Source organism: Pistacia vera, unplaced genomic scaffold, assembly GCF_008641045.1.
Source record: "Pistacia vera cultivar Batoury unplaced genomic scaffold, PisVer_v2 Contig200, whole genome shotgun sequence".
Classification (NCBI taxonomy): domain Eukaryota; kingdom Viridiplantae; phylum Streptophyta; class Magnoliopsida; order Sapindales; family Anacardiaceae; genus Pistacia; species Pistacia vera.
In genome coordinates, this window is record NW_022196003.1 from 58,307 (window position 1) to 76,912 (window position 18,606).

Genomic DNA, 18,606 nt, shown 5'->3' on the forward strand with positions numbered 1-18,606 from the left:
GGTTCCTCCTTTCAGACACATGGTTATGTTGCGGCATATACGGAAGAGTCAACTGGGATATTATACCATTCTCCTTTAGAATATCTCAAAATTCTGTACTTAAGTATTGACCACCATGATCTGATCGCAGAGACTTAATACTTTTTCTAGTCTGTTTCTCTACTTCATTCTTAAACTCTTTGAACTTTTCAAAGGATTCAGATTTGTATTTCATTAAATACAAATACCTGTACCTAGAATAATCATCGGTAAAGGTAATGAAGTATTGAAAACCTCCTCGAGCCATTTCATTAAATGGTCTACATACATCTGAATGTACAACCTCTAATAATTCTTTGGATCTTTCCCCTTTACCCTTAAAGGATAATTTGGTCATTTTTCCTTGAAGACAGGATTCACAAGTTGGATAGGGTTCTGAACCCAATAGGTTTAAAAGCTCATTTGCTTCTAACCTGATTATCCTTTTATCTTCTAGATGACCTAATCAATGATGCTAAAGTAATTTTGGATTAATTTCATTTCGAGATCTCTTATTTGTAATGGTATTCATTATGTCATAATCATTCATTACAAAAACATACAAACCATTTGTATTAATTGCTTTGCCAACTAATTCATTTCCAAAATAAATTAGACATTCATTTCCATTAAACTGTATTTTGTAACTAGATTTACATAAAACAGAAATAGAAATGAGATTTCTAATTGCTTTGGCAAAATACAAAGTTCTGTACAAATACAAAATGTGTCCTAATGACAATGTCAAATGGCAAGTCCCCACTGCCTCGGCCGCAACTTTTACTCCATTTGCCATCTTCAAAATTACTTCACCTTTTAACAGTGCAAAACTATTACAAAGTGCCTACAATGAAACACAAATGTAAGATGTAGCAGCTGAATATAATATCCAGGAATGATCATTTGAACTAACATTTAATTCAAATTCTATAACATAAGAATGGAACATACCTGCTGGAGCTTTCTTTAAGCTCTTTAGATAAAGAGGACAATTCCTCTTCCAATGTCCATCTTTCTTGTAGTGGAAACACTACCCTTTATCATTGACCTTTTCTTTGCCCTTCTCAGTCTTAGAAGCATCCTTCTTAAAAGGCTTTTTTCGTGGTCCAACTTTTGGACCTTTCTTTTGCTTCCATTGCTTCTTCTTAGTCTTACTAGAACAAGCTGCAAAAACATCATCTTGCCCCTTTTCCTTTCTTCCCTGCTTATAAAACTGTTGAATCTCATTCGACAATTCTGCAAAAGTGCACTCAATCCTATTGAGACTATAATTTGTGATGAAGGGCTTGAAACTTGGTGGAAGGGATTGCAGAATTAAATTCACCTCAAGACTGTGTGGCATCACAATCTCTGTTAGAGTAGATGCCCTAGAGCCAATCAATTATTATAGAATTGACTCTTTGTAATAATGTTCATTAATCAATAAAAGGCATTTTATTCTATATCACGTAAATCATTATTATTGCAATATGTATTGATATATGTCCTTAGAATGGTAGAACCGTGACGAGGGTATCAAGTGTTTCAAATCTTGATAGTGAGAACCCTATGAGCACATATGGTGGCCATATGGTACTTCAGTCTGGGAACTCGAGATTGGACTATTTTGAGAACGGATCCCATCTTGACCACACTTGTTCCCACACGTGAAACATATGACCAAACTGCTATTACACAAGACATACTAGCTCGTGCTTATACACCATATGAACCTATGCATCCTATGTTGAATCCAACCGTGATGTCTCAGGTCTAAGGATCATGGTCACACTAGCACGATCCTACAATGCATCATTGCCCATATCCATGGATTCATTGTAATCGATCGTATTCGATAAACGATTCACTAACCGTTTATCCATGTTAACTTAGTGACATACCTCTTATAATCACCCACATAATACCACACATGATATCATGGAGACATTCAGCATGCCTACTATGAAATGTTATTACCCAATTAACATTACTTGCGTAGGGAATCTGTGATGATTGATCTTCTAAAGATTCCGGTCATCCAGACTTTACCCATTATGCTTTCTTAAAATAGAATTCCCATTATACCCTCACATAATAGAAATCTTGGGTATTATGAAAATTTCTATCCAAGAACTAAGACAATTAATTCCATGTCATAAAATTAGCATCCCTCATATAATAGAAATCTTGGGATCTCTAATTTTATGCCAAAGAATTAATTGGCCCATAATGGAAGGCTTGGATCTAATATTGTTTGTTAGGGAGATTATTAGGTTTAACCTTTGATTAAAAAATGTTTTACATTTATCACATTCAGTAATTCAAATGCATCCATATAAATATAAAACATGGTGGGATGATCATGGGGTTTTGGAAAATACATCCTAATTAGGTGAACTATTCACCTAATTCTATTACTCCTTGTGGATCTTCATCTGGTGATTGATTGGATCTCCATCCTTCGTCCGGTCGTACGATTACATCAACCAATTTAGGACACGTAGGCCCGGATAACAAACTAATAATAAAATTAATTATTATTACAAGCCATTGAAAGAATATTACATGCCCAAATATCAAATATTTTTGGGAAAAATAAATATACACCCATGATCATCCCCTAATTAATATTCATCCATCACATTAATAAATATTAATTCAATCAAGCGCATATAAATAAATATTTATGCAAGTTGCAATATTTATAAATAAAGGACTTCATGTAATAAATACATAAAAACATGCCATGATTGAACAAAGGGTACATTCATAATTTTACTACCCTTAAACTTATAATATCATTATATTATCCATCACATGAATATAAAGAAATATATATACATATCCCAATTATTTCATGTAATAAATGTATAAAATATGCCATGATTAAACCAACGGTACATGCATAATTTCATCAACATAATATTTATAAAAAATATTATATTACCCATCACATTAAAAAATCTCTCACATCACATTCAATCAAATAAAATTAAAAAATTGCAAATCTATGAATCATCCACTGATTTTTACTCAAAGATGAATCAACCAACTTGCATTCACAATACAATCTAAGTCAAATGCATTTATAGACTATTGTATCACATATAACACTTTCAAATATGCATTTAAAATATATTATTCATTTGCATCAATTTTGACCGAATTCATCCCTTCTCAAAATCATCAAATTTGCATCAAATATGCTTATATTACACATGCATGTATCATATGAACGAGATATATTCATACTTAACAAAAATGCATCAAGATGCAATAATTCAAACATGCATGCCACATATGACTTCTTGTATTCTAAATATCAAAATTTCATAGAAGCATGTTAATAAGCATGAATATCACATATCCATCATCATTTGTATTCAAAATACACAATAACTTCAACATGCATCTAAAGCAAAAACATATTCATGTCCAAACCAAGCCATTTTTCCACCAAAAATGCTACATGCATGCATGAATTTAAACATGCTCTGATACCATTGTTGTGTTCATGCATTTTGGACATGGAAATGGAGAGAAAATGATGATCAAGATGACGGATGCAAGGTAGAACACAAACATAACACATAAGCCCAAAACATTTCAAGGTAAGGATGGAATATTACCAACTCCTTTGCTATTCAACACTTGAATCTTGTTTCTTGGAATCTTAGTTCTTCAAGTGAGATTGAAGAACCTCAAAATGTGATCCACACAAGTCAAGGAAGAGAGAACCGTGAGAGTGAGAGAGAAAATGAGAGAGTGATTTTGCTTTAATTGATTCAATTCAATTAAAATGGCATAAAACTTAATTTACATACCATGGGCACAAAGTGTAATTTTAAATTGTTTTGGAAATGCCTCAAACAATTTAAAATTAACTTGAGAATAAACATTTATGTCAAGTCCTTGGTTTTATAGTTAATTCATAATTAGACCAATTTTAATTCCATTAAATATTCTAACCCTTTAGAATAAAACCAATGTACTTTTGCCCCCATCATTGAATCCAATTCAATGATAATATTTAATAAATCCTTATTACCCTTGGTTAGTGCTAGCTATTCATGGATAATCATTTCTCACCAATACATTAATTCGGATGCAACCGTTTACGTCCGAACATCATTAATCTGATTAATGATATGTATTACTCTCTCTCCTTGAGCTTGGTTTTATGTGTGACCATTTTGGTTCACTGTGATCTAGCCGTGGGCCCAATGTCAGATTTTGATATGTTTCGTTATAATTCTTTATAATCGAAACTCCCACTGATTATGGTAGACGTCTAGCAATGTTCCATAACCCCTAAACCACAATGAAGTGTAAACTGCAATGAACCTATTCTTATCGTACGTACCGTGTAGTCAAATCCCTCCGTTATCTAATCCCGATTAAGAATGGTTCATGGTATGTCAAAACCTTTAACTTAATCTTTAATCGAATTGTCAATCGATACAATGGAACTTGTCAACATGAAACTACTTTTCATCTGACATTCATTATACTCTGGCCAGAGATTTCCCTTTCCCAATGTTTATTGACATTCATCTGGGAACTCGAGATTGGACTATTTTGAGTAAACGGATCCCATCTTGACCATCACTTGTCCTCACACATGAATAACATATGACCAAACTGGCTTATTACACAAGACATGACTAGTCTCGTGCTTATACACCATATGAACCATATGCATCCTATGTTGAATCCAACCGTGATGTCTCAGGTCTAAGGATCAATGGCACACTAGCACGATCCTACAATGCATCATTGACCATATCCATGGGATTCATTGTAATCGATCGTATTCGATAAACAGTTCACTAACCGTTTATCCATGCTAATGCTTTAGTGACATACCTCTTATAATCACCCACACTAATACCATCACATGATATTCGATGGAGACATTCAGCATGCCTACTATGCAATGTTATTACCCAATTAACATTACTTGCGTAGGGAATTCTTTGATGATTTGATCTTCTAAAGATCCGTGTCATCCAGACATTTTGTTAGAGTAGATGCCCTAGAGCCAATCAATTATTGTAGAATTGACTCTTTGGAATAATGTTCATTAATCAATAAAAAGGCATTTTATTCTATATCGCGTAAATCATTATTATTGCAATATGTATTGATATATGTCCTTAGAATGGTAGAACCGTGACGAGGGTATCAAGTGTTTCAAATCTTGATAGTGAGAACCCTATGAGCACATATGGTGGCCATTCTAGAAACGTCCATAGCCCCAGTATTATTCTGAAGTAAGGGCATAGATAATACGGTAAAAGGCTATCATAGTGTTGAACGACCCTGTCGAAAGGCAGTGACTAATCTCACTTGTCGAGGTTGTTTGGTGACTACTTGGTGCAACACATGGGTGCTTGCTGTAGACGAATACACCACAGCAAGTTCACTGGACTGACCCACCAGAGGATTCCATATGGATGGTAACCCTACTGTCTATGCAACAAATCCTCTAAGGAATGGTGGTGCATGTAATCCTTAGACTTGAGATCATCGGAGCGCCTTGTGCACCGATTGGTGCAGTTTCACACTAGCCTAACGCAGTTTTATTCAGAGCTGTCAATAAGGTGGTGATTGGCTGCATCAAGGAGCATATCAAGACGGGGCATTACAATCTTTCATCATATGTCTGAGCTGTTGGCATCTAAAACACACACCTTTGAGACACTATCCCGGATGATATTTCCGGCAATTCTGAAATTGGGGAAACTCAATAGTTCTTGGCCGTTTGTTCTTCCCTTCCCTCCTGTTCTTCTTTAACTGAAATCTTTTCTTATTCTTCCCTTCTCTACTGTTGGGGGCATCAAATCTGTCTCTCTGTGAAGTGGGAGGTGGAACACTGGACACTGCTGTTGATGGAGTCAATGAAGTCAACTTATTCACAAATACTTTGGCTCGTAAAGCTCACTCCAAAGCCTCACTATAAGTCTGAGGAGGCTGGGCACCTGTCATCACATCTCAGGCTATTTTTGGATTCAACCCATGCACAAACTTGTCCCTCCTCAACTCTAGTGTGCTCACTATACCTGGTGCAAACCTCGCCAAGGAATTAAATCTAATGGAGTATTTCTTCACTGAACTGATTCCCTAATGTAGGTTAATAAATTCCTATATCTTTTCATGCATTCTGTCAGCTGTCCTATAGTCTGCCTCAAAAAGTCATCTGAAATCTCCCCAGGTCATCGTGGCTACATGATGAGAATGCAAAATGTCATATTTACCCCCCTTAATGTCTAGTATTTTATACTTATTTGCTGCCTAAATATACTCATTATTATTCTATTTTGATTTAGGATGCAAATGGAGGCGTTAATTGCAAAACGAAACTAATTAAGTGAATTCGGATAGTTTCGATAGTGTTTCATAATCTGGGAATAACTCTCTCATCCGAGATCCGATTGAGATGATTAAAAATGCTGTGGAACTCTAAGAAAGAGATCTACAACTTTCATGTTTTGAGTTTGGAGAGATACTCGCTGCATAAAGGTTGTAATTGGGCTTCAAGTTGACGCACCTGCACTACCGACGTTCTGGAACATTTTGCCTTGTCATGCAAATCAATTGGGCAGTTTATTATTGGAAGATTTGAAGACATGTGGCACAGAAGTTACAGCTCAGAATCACCACTTTCCTATTTTATTTTAGGACTTTATCTTATTTTCAATTAACTAGAATTAAATTGGGATTAATGTTATTTTAGGATATTAGAATATTTCTTTTAGGAGATTTAGTGGAATTCAAATACTTGAATTGGATATCTTTTAAGGAGATCAGATTAGGTTTGGGGGGACACACGCCTCTCTTTGGTCTTCTCTGTAACTTTTCCTTTGGAATTTTCGTGATGGCCATGAGAGGCTGATTTTTATAACTTGATCGAAAGAAACGGAGGCCTCAGAATCAATAACTGTGAGATCTAATCTGTTTTATTTCAGTGTTCAATTTTATGCTTTGAGTATTGGATGTTCTTCTATGCTTATTTTCATGATTGTTTCATTTAATTGCTAGGAGGCCTACTAGGTTATTATTTGTTACAATCTACTGCTAAGTTAGATATCAAATCCGTAATTGTTTGATCCCTCTAACTTGTGAAGCAATTAGGGTTATTAATTTGCTGCGTCAGGAATTAGTAATCTTAAGAGGAACACTCGACTAAATTAAATACAACCGCTTGAGTTTGTGTTGTTTAGCTTCATCGATCTCTCTAATTCTTAAGGCTGCCATTAGATTAAATCTTTAGCGCTTGTCTAGGGTTGTTTAATGGTAAGATTAATTAAGATTGCTTGTTTCCTAATTAATTACAATTAAGGAGAGATAGGAAAATAGTTCCAACGGTGAATATTCAAAGTAAGAATTGATTTACTTTTGCATCAATGATCAGCTGTAAGATTCCGATGGTGGATGTTGACGGAGACCAAGTTTCATTATATTAATTGATTTCAAATTGAATTGTTTTTGTTTTTGTTTTTGGCTAAGATTGTTTTCTGTTTTACTCAAAAACCCCCCAGCCTTATTCACATCATCGAAAATTCAGCTAGACACTCTTCGTGGGATCGACCCTTGCTTACCCCATTTACAGTTCAGTAGTTAGGTTAGGAAGGTTTTTAATCTTGGTTGCCTACGACAGCATACCACTACATCATGAGTCTCCTCCATCAGCTCCCACCATATTCGGGCATTACTCTTAAACAAGAAACTCACATACCGGATCTTCTCCCAATCTGTCATGGGAAAAGGTGCTATCCTGCGCTCCATAGATCTAATCCATTCTTCTGCCACTAATGGATCAGTCGTACCCCAAAATTCTAACGGCTGATGCTAACTAGGTAACCCATAAATGGGCTCAAGATGACTCTATACTATCGGAGGTACCGGCCTTCCTCTCTCCTCTCTAGTGGTCGGTGGTACAACAACTGGGGTCTCAACTCCCTCCGATATAGGTCTCCCCTGGCTCTCTACCAATACCTGTTGAATAATAGTATGAATCCTCGCCTCATCGAGGACAGGGGGAGTAGATCCGGATGGGTTGGATGGCTCACCCGTACTCATTGCATTCTTCTTACCGGATCGAGTCGTCCGTCTCATCTAAAACGCATAGCATCAATACCATTAGTCAGCTAATACAAGTGAGAAAAGAAATAACTTACAGCGATTGGCTACAGTACGTCAATGCGGTAGGAGGGGCGCACTGTCAATTTCCCAAAATCGACGCTCTGATACCAAAAATGTAATATACTATATAGCTAGTAATTCTGTAAGAAATATAAGATAAAATTTACTAGATAACTTTTACAAACATATATACATAATGCAAATCCAAAAACTCTAATTTTTAATTCATAAATATATATACACATAACATTGATATACTTTAGTAACATAAGGTAATCTTGAACAGTGCCGCCAAACTCCACCACTTCTTGACGTCCCACCTGATCGTAAATCATCTAGTACCTACAAAACAGTAAATTAATAGAGTGAGCACTAATTGCTCAGTAAGTAAACCAAACTACACTACTGTGTTTCCTTCTGTTACTCATATGCTGATTTTTTTTTTCTCACTTTATTCTTTGATTATGCTCTTCATTCCTTTCTGTTTCTGTTTCTCTTATGTTGTAATCTCTTTCTTTTCTTCTCTGATTCTCTTTCTTTTATTTCTTCTTTCTAGTTTGCCGATCAGACCAGGTTGATGCATGGATTTGGAACCCTGGCCTTGTGAGTGGGTATAATCCTCATCTACATGCACTACTCACGGACTATACAAGTACTGTATCTCTCTGATGTGGCCGCTCACTCGTGGCAGCGTGCACATAGGTGTAATCACAGTCCTTATCCACATACACTACTCACGGACTGTACAAATACTATATCTCGCCGCTGATGCCGCTCGCTCGTGGCGGTGTGTATGTGGGCACTTCTATCACTCACGGGTTCCCCATCGCAAAAACCTTATATCATAGTATAATATAGCAAGAGAATAGAAAGAGATTCTATACACATTCAACATGAATTTCCAAGCTATGGAAATTCTACACTTGCATTCTTAAAAAAAAAACATACACTTTCCATATATGAACATAGCCTCCATGGTCATTCATTACATCAAACATATATGTTCATACAAATCATTAAATAATCACAAAGACCACTCATTCAAACATGCTTCACAACCCTTTAAGCATCATTTTCATACTTGGAATCAATTATAGATTATTAGACTACAAATAAACTAATAAAGTGGAAGCACTCTTGAGATAGTCATTCTGCACATGTCATATTCAAGAAGGTCTATCTCGAGTTATACACATCAGATTGCTATGATCTTGGTCTCATTTTAAATCATAGAGAAAGGATACAACTTTTATGTTTATGACTCAACCCACTTCGATAGCTAAGATGCCCAAAAATCACTCAGAAGATCACGGATTTGACAGGACAACCTTGGTAACATGCCTACTTTAAGGCTTTTCCATACCTATTTACCTCCAGTTACTCCCCAACCTTTCCTAACCATCCTCCCCTGTGAAAACAAGTTAAAAGATCAATAATATACATTCAAACTTCAAGTCTTGCCTTTCTATAACCCTTTCCTCATTAGGGTTTAGCCAACTCATGGATGCACTTTCTCTTCGGATTTTCATCAAACACTTCATATGCACATGCAACTACCTTGTTGGCTACACTTCACAACTCTCTAATTCAACCAAATTGTAAGCCAAAAAATCACTAATTATAGCATCAAACCTGTCCATTTTCAATAATTCTCTACACTTCAAAAATTTCAACACCAAATCTTCCACAACTTCACCAAATCTTCACATAACCATACACTACTTCTCATGGCTAGAATTAATAAACATGTTTTGCTCAAATTAAGTTTCAAAGTAGGTTTACTTACCTTGAATATGTGAGATCACTTCCCTTTTTCTCCAAATCTCTTCCTCTTGGACCTAAATCATATAAAAACTATAAGAATTTAAAACTTTAAAGTTTAATCACACTCCTTTTGCTAGAATTTTACCTTAGGATGCTTGAAGATTGAAAATCTTCAAAAGTCTAGACCAAATCCTATGATTTTCCTTTGAAGTTAGTGAAGAAAATTGAGAGAAAAATGGGGTAGAGGGGCGTGAACAAGGGCCGGATATGGGTTAGGGTTTCTTCAAATAAAGCCTTATATCAATTAATATAAGCATGTGTTCCCATTTTGCCCTTGCACTTTCTCTAAAATTCCATCTATGTCCCTTAGTCAATTACCACAATGCCCTCATTTTATTGAATTCTCCATGAAATTCTATCTCTTTTCACTCCCCACAATTTCAACTAATTTTGAGTGAAAAGACCATTTTACCCTTAATGCAAGTTTAAAGCATTTTCTTCACATTTTCTCAAAATAACTTTAGCAAAAATTCAACTAAAGGTATAAGAGCATAAATTAAATTACGTACCTCCATGTGGGTGTTACACATCACCATGGTTTTAATCAAACCACTGTTCGTCGAAACCTTGTTCCCAAAGCGAAGCGTACACTTCTACCAATGGGAGGTTAAAATTCATTGGAGTTGTCCTTAATGGTGATAGGTCGACTTAAAATGGTGGTTTTACTTGTTCGCCAAAGCGAAGGTTGATAAACGCGTCATAGGCATAGTGGAGAAGTACACATGTTGTGTGTACGTGGTGACATGTAGTGTCCACTCTACTAATACTAAGAATCACACTTAAGAATGATGGCTGGGGCCATTAGAATGTGTGATTGGCTTGTTGGCTTCTTCACATTTGAGGTTGATAGTTGGAGCTATCAACTGGTGTGGATTAAGTTTGTAAGCCTACTTAATCAACCCATTTTGGCTTGTTTGCCAAAACGAAGGTTTGAAATGGGCCAGATGGGATCTCAGTTCACTAGGAAAGTCAACGGGCTTTCCTGAGTTAATAGTGAGGACTATTGACTTAAGGAAAATAGTAGGAGCGTCGTTTAATAAAAGACCATATTAAATAATAATGAACTTTATAATGACTTTATCTTTTCTGCAACTGTAGATTCACCAAAAATGAGCATTATGAACCTGCGATCAATAATTGAGAAAGAAAACAGGTTTGATGGATCCAATTTCTCAGACTGGTATCATAATCTTCGGATTATATTCATGTCAGAAAAGAAATTGTATACCTTGAAAAGCTATACATGGTTGAGCCTAATCCTGATGCCACTCAGGAAGTAAAGGACACTTATCAAAAGTTCCTTGATGGCGTTCAATGCTTGATGTTAGCATCGATGACACCAGTGCTTCAAAAGCAGCATGAGAATATGGACACTGCTGCCATTATTCTACACCTCAAGGAGCTTTTCGAAAGAAATGCTCGACATGAGAGGTTCAAGGTGTCAAAAGCACTGTTTAGAAGTCATCTAACTGAGAGAGCCCAAGTTTTTCCTCATGTGCTCAAGATGATCGAGCACATAGAGAGACTTGAGACTTTGGGATTTGAGTTGGAAGCAGAATTACAAATGGATTTGATTCTACAATCCTTGCCTGACTCTTATGCACCGTTCGTAATGAAGTTCAATATGAACACAATGGTGAAAACCTTGTTGGAGCTTTTAAACATGCTGAGGACTGCAGAGCAAGACTTGAAGAAGTCCAAGCCTGTTTTACTTGTTGCTGCCAGTAAAGGAAAGGGTAACGGCAAGGGTAAGGCTAAGGCCAAGCCCAAGCCCAAGCCCAAGCCCAAGCCCAAGCCTAAGCCCAAAGGACATGGTACTCTTGGGCTTGAGAGTGGCATAGGGAAGGGCGGGAGAGTAGTCTGCTTCTATTGTGGCAAGCTTGGCCACTAGAGGAAACACTACAAGGCTTTCCTCGCAAGCAAGATGAAGTCAGATGCTTCAACTTTAGGTATATTTATGATTGACATTAACTTCTCTCCCTCAACATTTTGGGTCATTGGCACAGGATGTGGTACTCACATTTGTACTGATGTGCAGGGACTAAGGCAGAGTAGAGTGCTCGCTAAGGGAGAAGTGGACCTACGAGTTGGAAATGGAGCACATGTGGCTGCATTGGCTGTAGGGACTTACTGTTTATCTTTGCCTACGGGCTTGTTATTGGAACTACATAATTATTATTATGTGTCTTCTATTTCTAGAAATATTATTTCTGTATCCGCTTTGGATAATATAGGGTATCATTTTGAGATATCTAATAGTTTGAATGGTATTCTATTTCGAATTGCAAGGTTATATAACGGGTTATATGTTCTTGATTTAAACAATAAGGATATACTCAATGTTGAAACCAAGAAAGCCAAACATAGTGATGAAAACCAGACATACCTCTGGCACGGTAGATTGGGTCATGTTAATAAAACCCGCATCGCAAAACTTCAAAGGGATAGAGTTTTGGACCCTTTTGACTTTCAGTCATTTCAGGTATGCGAGTCATGCCTGTTAGGCAAGATGACCAAGTCTCCTTTCACAGGACAAGGTGCAATGGCTATTGAGTTGTTAGGCATCATCCATAGTGATGTATGCGGTCCACTAACAGTTGAGGCCAGAGATGGATATTCCTAGTTCATCACATTTACTGATGATTTTAGTAGATATGGTTATGTCTACCTTATGAAACACAAATCTGAAGCCTTTGATAGATTCAAGGAATTCAGGAATGAATTACAAAATATGTTGGGCAAAAGTATTAAAGCTCTTCGGTCGAATCGAGGAGCTGAATACTTAAGCTCAGGGTTTTCTGAATACCTTAAGGAATGTGGGATAGTATCACAACTCACCCCTCCGTATACACCCCAACACAATGGAGTGTCTAAAAGGAGGAATAGGACCTTACTTGACATGGTTAGGTCCATGATGAGTTTTATGATCTACCTGCATCATTCTGGGGTTATGCCCTAGAGACTGTGACTCACGTTATGAATTGTGTGCCATCAAAGTCTGTAGATAAGACTCCATATGAACTATGGAGTGGGTGAAAGCCCAACTTGTCTTATCTAAAGATTTGGGGTTGTGAAGCTTATGTTAAGAAATTGACTTTGAACAAGCTGGGCCCAAAATCCTGTAAATGTATATTTGTGGGGTATCCAAAGGAGACCAAAGGATACTATTTCTACCACCCAAAAGAGTGCAAAACCTTTGTTGTTCGTTCTAGTGTCCTCCTAGAAAAGGAATTTTTTCTAAGAAGTACTAGTGGGAGAAAAGTAGAACTCGATGAAGTTCTAGAACCACAAATAATACTAGACGAAAGACGAGATGATGTGCCACAGGAAGTGGTTGAACATCAAGAGGAGGTTACTCCACAACTTGTGGATCAAAGTGAACCACCTCAGGTAGCATAGGAGCTACGTAGATCTGGGAGAGTACACCATGAGCCTAAGAGATATAATTATCTCGTGACTTAACATGGTGATGTACTAGTCTACCAAGACAAAGAACCTAGAACCTACGAAGACGCTATATCGGATCCAGATTTCGTTAAATGGCTTGAAGCCATGAAATCTGAGATGGGCTCCATGTACCAGAACCAAGTATGGTCTCTGGTGGAACCTCTTGAAGGGGTAAAACCCATAGGGTGTAAATGGGTTTTTAAGAAGAAGATTGACGTGGATGGCAAGGTGCATACTTATAAGGCACGACTGGTTGCCAAAGGTTTCAAACAAATTCATGGTATTGACTATGAAGAAACCTTTTTGCCAGTTGCCATGATTAAATCCATCCGGATTATGCTTGCGATTGCTGCATATCATGACTATGAGATTTGGCAAATGGATGTCAAAACAACTTTTCTAAACGAAAACCTTGAAGAAGATGTATATATGACACAACCCAATGGTCTCGTTCTTGATGGGAAAGCTAATAGGGTATGCAAGTTGTAGAGATCCATTTATTGATTCAAGCAAGCTTCAAGGAGCTGGAACATTCATTTTGATGAAGTCGTAAAAGAATTTGGTTTTATCAAGAATGAAGAAGAACCTTGTGTTTACAAGAAAGTGAGTGGGAGCGTAGTGGCATTCCTAGTGTTGTATGTCGATGACATACTTCTGATTGGGAATGATATACCGAACTTGTAGTCGGTAAAGACTTGGTTATCCAAGTGCTTCTCCACGAAAGACTTAGGGGAAGTAGCCTACATCCTTGGAATAAAGATCTATCGTAATAGATCACGTAGGTTGCTTGGCCTAAGTCAGAGTGCATATATTGACAAAGTACTGAAAAGATTCAGTATGGAAGAATCCAAGAAGGGATTTCTTCCAATGTCACATGGTGTTTATCTCTCTAAGGAAATGTGTCCTAGAACACAAGATGAGAGAGATAGGATGAAGAGGATCCCATATGCATCCATAATTGGATCCATCATATATGCCATGCTATGTACTCGGATTGATGTCTCATGTGCTTTAAGCACTTGTAGTAGATATCAATCGGATTCAGGTGAGCGTCACTAGATGGCTGTTAAGAACATTCTTAAGTACCTGAAGGGGACTAAGGATATGTTCTTGGTTTATGGAGGGGAAGATGAGCTCACTGTAAGAGGATACAGTGATGCTAGTTTCCAAACGGACAAAGATGATTATCGATTGCAATCAGGGTTTGTATTTTGTCTCAATGGGGGTGCAGTGAGCTGGAAGAGCTCCAAGCGAAGCACCATAGTGGACTCTACAATGGAGGCTAAGTATATTTCATTATCAGATGTAGCCAAGGAGGTAGTCTATTGTGACAACAATGGAGCAATCACTCAAGCCAGGGAACCACGGTCTCATCAGTAGTCTAAACACATACTCAGACGATTCCATCTCATCAGAGAATTAGTTGAGAGGAAAGATGTGCAGATCAGTAAAGTGCACACTGACGACAATCTCGCAGATCTACTAACAAAGCCTCTGTCACAGCAGAAGTATGAAAGACACTTGAGATCATTTAGTATTAAATACATGAATGATTGGCTGTAGTGCAAGTGGGAGATTGTTAGAGCGGGTTCCCTAGAGCTAATCAATTATTGTAGAATTGACTATTTGTAATAATGTTCATTGATCAATAAAAAGGCATTTTATTCTATATCACGTAAATCATTATTCTATGTACCGATACACGTCCTTAGAATGGTAGAACTTGTTAGGAAACGATCCATATACGCAGCGGAAAACAAAATCATAATAAAAGGATCATTCCAAAGAGCCAAGATCAAAGGTATAATTTTACAGTTTATATTAAAGTAGAAATCTGCAGAAAATAAATCTAGAGTTTAAGAAACCATACGCACGTTTGGAGGCTCCTCCAAGTTTATCTCTGAACGTGTTTTGCTACCGACCCAAGTGTAGGATCGAACCGACATAGTCCACATGAAGACAATCACAAGGAATTAAGGAGGGATTTGCTAGATCCTCCTTAGCCTTGAGAAACAAGAAGCAAAAATCAAAGAAAACTTTGATTCTTAGCAAAACTAAAATCTGGCGTGGGAAAGTGTTTAGGGGCTAGAGAGTTTTTCTCTCAAATGAAAAAGTAATGAATGAATAAATTGAATACTCTCACTTTTTCAATTAACACTTTTTCTTTTATAGTCCAATTTTTAATTGCCCTATTCTCATATGGAATAGGCTTGGGCTCCAACCCAAACCCCATGTTTCCAAACACTCCCAATTAGATATTTATTTTATTTCATCATTATCTCAATTAAAATCAATTAATATATAGTATATAATATATATTATTATATATATTATATATATATATATATATATTAACATTTAAAAATATGATAATTTTTTAAATATATGCGACACATATTTAATGTAATTTCCCTAATTTAATTTTTCTAACAAATTAAATAAAAGGCTACGACCTCAGCAAATTTAATTGCACTGTGAAATTACCAAAATACCCTTTCGCCTAAAGACGAAATGCTCTTCTAACTTCTTGAGTCTTAAATTATCTTCTATTGTGTGGATCCATAGGCTCCTCATCATACCGTAGTGTATAGTATCGCGATTAACACCAACAACGTCTCACTAAACAACACCAGATTGGCCCCTAGCAAGGCATCTGGCCACCCGTAGATTCGGATTCAGCAAAGTAGCTCCTGTCAACGTTGGTTACGGTACAATTTGATCTTTCTCATCATTTTTATCTCGACAAGACAAGGCATAGAAATAGTGTCAACCTTCGGTTACTCTCGATATGATATTCATTTATTGGACCAATGACCAACATTATAATCTGGATAGAGCAACAACTCAATACCACTGTGGCCACAGTTTAATGTCATTGTCATATACTGAATTGCGCTGTGAGATAACTTGTCCCCACCCGGGAGTGATGAATCCTCTATCTATCCACCATAGTCTTGATACACTCCTTGAAGCACCCATCACCACCGTATTGACAGCTCTGAAAGAACTGCGTTAGGCTAGTGTCAAACTACACCAATCGGTGCACAAGGCGCTCCGGTGATCTCAAGTCTAAGGATCACATTACCACCATTCGTTAGAGGATTTGTTCTATAGACACTGGGTTACCATCCATATGGAATCCTCTGTTGGTCATCCAGTGAACTGTTACGGTGTATTCACCTACAAAGCACACATGTTGCACCAGGTTGTCACCAAACAACCTTGACAAGTGAGATCAGTCACTGCCTTTCGACAGGGTCGTTCAACACTATGATAGCCTTACCGTATTATCTGTGCCCTTACTTCAAATAATACTAGGCTACGACATTTCTAGAATGGCCACCATATGTGCTCATAGGGTTCCACTATCAAGATTTGAAACACTTGATACCCTCGTCACGGTTCTACCATTCTAAGGACATATATCATACATATTGCAATAATATATTTACGCGTATAGAATAAAATTCTTTTATTTGATTAATGAACATTATTACAAAGAGTCAATTCTACAATAATTGATTGGCTCTAGGGCATCTACTCTAACAATCTCCCACTTGCACTATAGCCAATCATTCATGTATTTAATACCAAATGATTTCAAGTGCCTTTCATGCTTCTGCTGCGACAGAGGCTTTGTAAGTGGATCTGCGAGATTGTCGTCAGTATGCACTTTACTAATCTGCACGTCTTTCCTCTCAACTATCTCTCTGATGAGATGGAATCGTCTGAGTATGTGTCTGGACTTCTGATGAGACCGTGGTTCCCTAGCTTGAGCAATTGCTCCATTGTTGTCACAATAGATGTCTATAGGATCAACAATCGTAGGAACCACACCAAGTTCAATGACGAACTTCTTAATCCAGACTGCCTCCTTGGCCGCATCTGACAATGCAATATACTCAGCCTCCATTGTAGAGTCCGCTACAGTGCTTTGCTTGGAGCTCTTCCAGCTCACTGCACCGCCATTGAGACAAAATACAAACCCTGATTGCGATCGATAATCATCTTTGTCCGTTTGGAAACTAGCATCACTGTATCCTCTTACAGTGAGCTCATCTTCCCCTCCATAAACCAAGAACATATCCTTAGTCCTCTTCAAGTACTTAAGAATATTCTTGACAGCCATCCAGTGACGCTCACCTGGATCCGATTGATATCTACTACAAGTGCTCAAAGCACATGAGACATCAATCCGAGTACATAGCATGGCATACATGATGGATCCAATTGCTGATGCATATGGGATCCTCTTCATCCTATCTCTCTCATCTTGTGTTCTAGGACACAATTCCTTAGAGAGATAAACACCATGTGACATCAGAAGAAATCCCTTCTCGGATTCTTCCACACTGAATTTTTTCAGTACTTTGTCAATATATGCACTCTGACTTAGGCCAAGCAACCTACGCGATCTATCACGATAGATCTTTCTACCAAGGATGTAGGTTGCTTCCCCTAAGTCCTTCATGGAGAAGCACTTGGATAACCAAGTCTTTACAGACTGCAAGTTTGGTATATCATTCCCGATCAGAAGTATGTCATCGACATACAACACTAGGAATACTACTGCGCTCCCACTCACTTTCTTGTAAACACAGGGCTCATCAAAACGAATATTCCAGCTCCTTGAAGCTTGCTTGAGTCCATAAATGGATCTCTGCAACTTGCATACCCTATCAGCTTGCCCATCAAGAACGAAACCATCAGGTTGTGTCATATACACATCCTCCTCAAGGTTTCCGTTCAGGAAAGCTGTTTTGACATCCATTTGCCAAATCTCATAGTCATGATATGCAGCAATCGCAAGTATAATCCGGATGGATTTAATCATGGCAACCGGCGAAAAGGTTTCTTTATAGTCAATACCATGAATTTGTTTGAAACCTTTGGCAACCAGTCGTGCTTTATAAGTATGCACCTTGCCATCCATGCCAGTCTTCTTCTTGAAGACCCATTTACACCCTATGTGTTTTACCCCTTCAGGTGGTTCCACCAGAGACCACACTTGGTTCTGATACATGGAGTCTATCTCAGATTTCATGGCTTCAAGCCATTTAATGGAATCTGGATCCGATATAGCGTCTTCGTAGGTTCTGGGTTCATCGTCTTGGTAGACTAGTATGTCACCATATTGACTCACGAGATAACCATATCTTTTGGGCTCATGACGTACTCTCCCAGATCTACGTA

The 18,606-nt window shown here is 37.5% G+C and overlaps 1 protein-coding gene across 1 annotated transcript; it reads right to left on the reverse strand.

The window, feature by feature from the left end:
• Positions 1 to 1,048: 1,048 nt before the first annotated feature.
• On the reverse strand, positions 1,049 to 17,671 carry LOC116128453 (secreted RxLR effector protein 161-like). The gene is made up of 3 exons (XM_031414176.1): positions 17,285 to 17,671; positions 9,514 to 9,550; positions 1,049 to 1,254 (listed from the first exon to the last, which is right to left on the reverse strand). Exons 1-3 carry the CDS (start codon positions 17,669 to 17,671, stop codon positions 1,049 to 1,051), a joined length of 630 nt encoding a protein of 209 aa, XP_031270036.1.
• Positions 17,672 to 18,606: the final 935 nt, after the last annotated feature.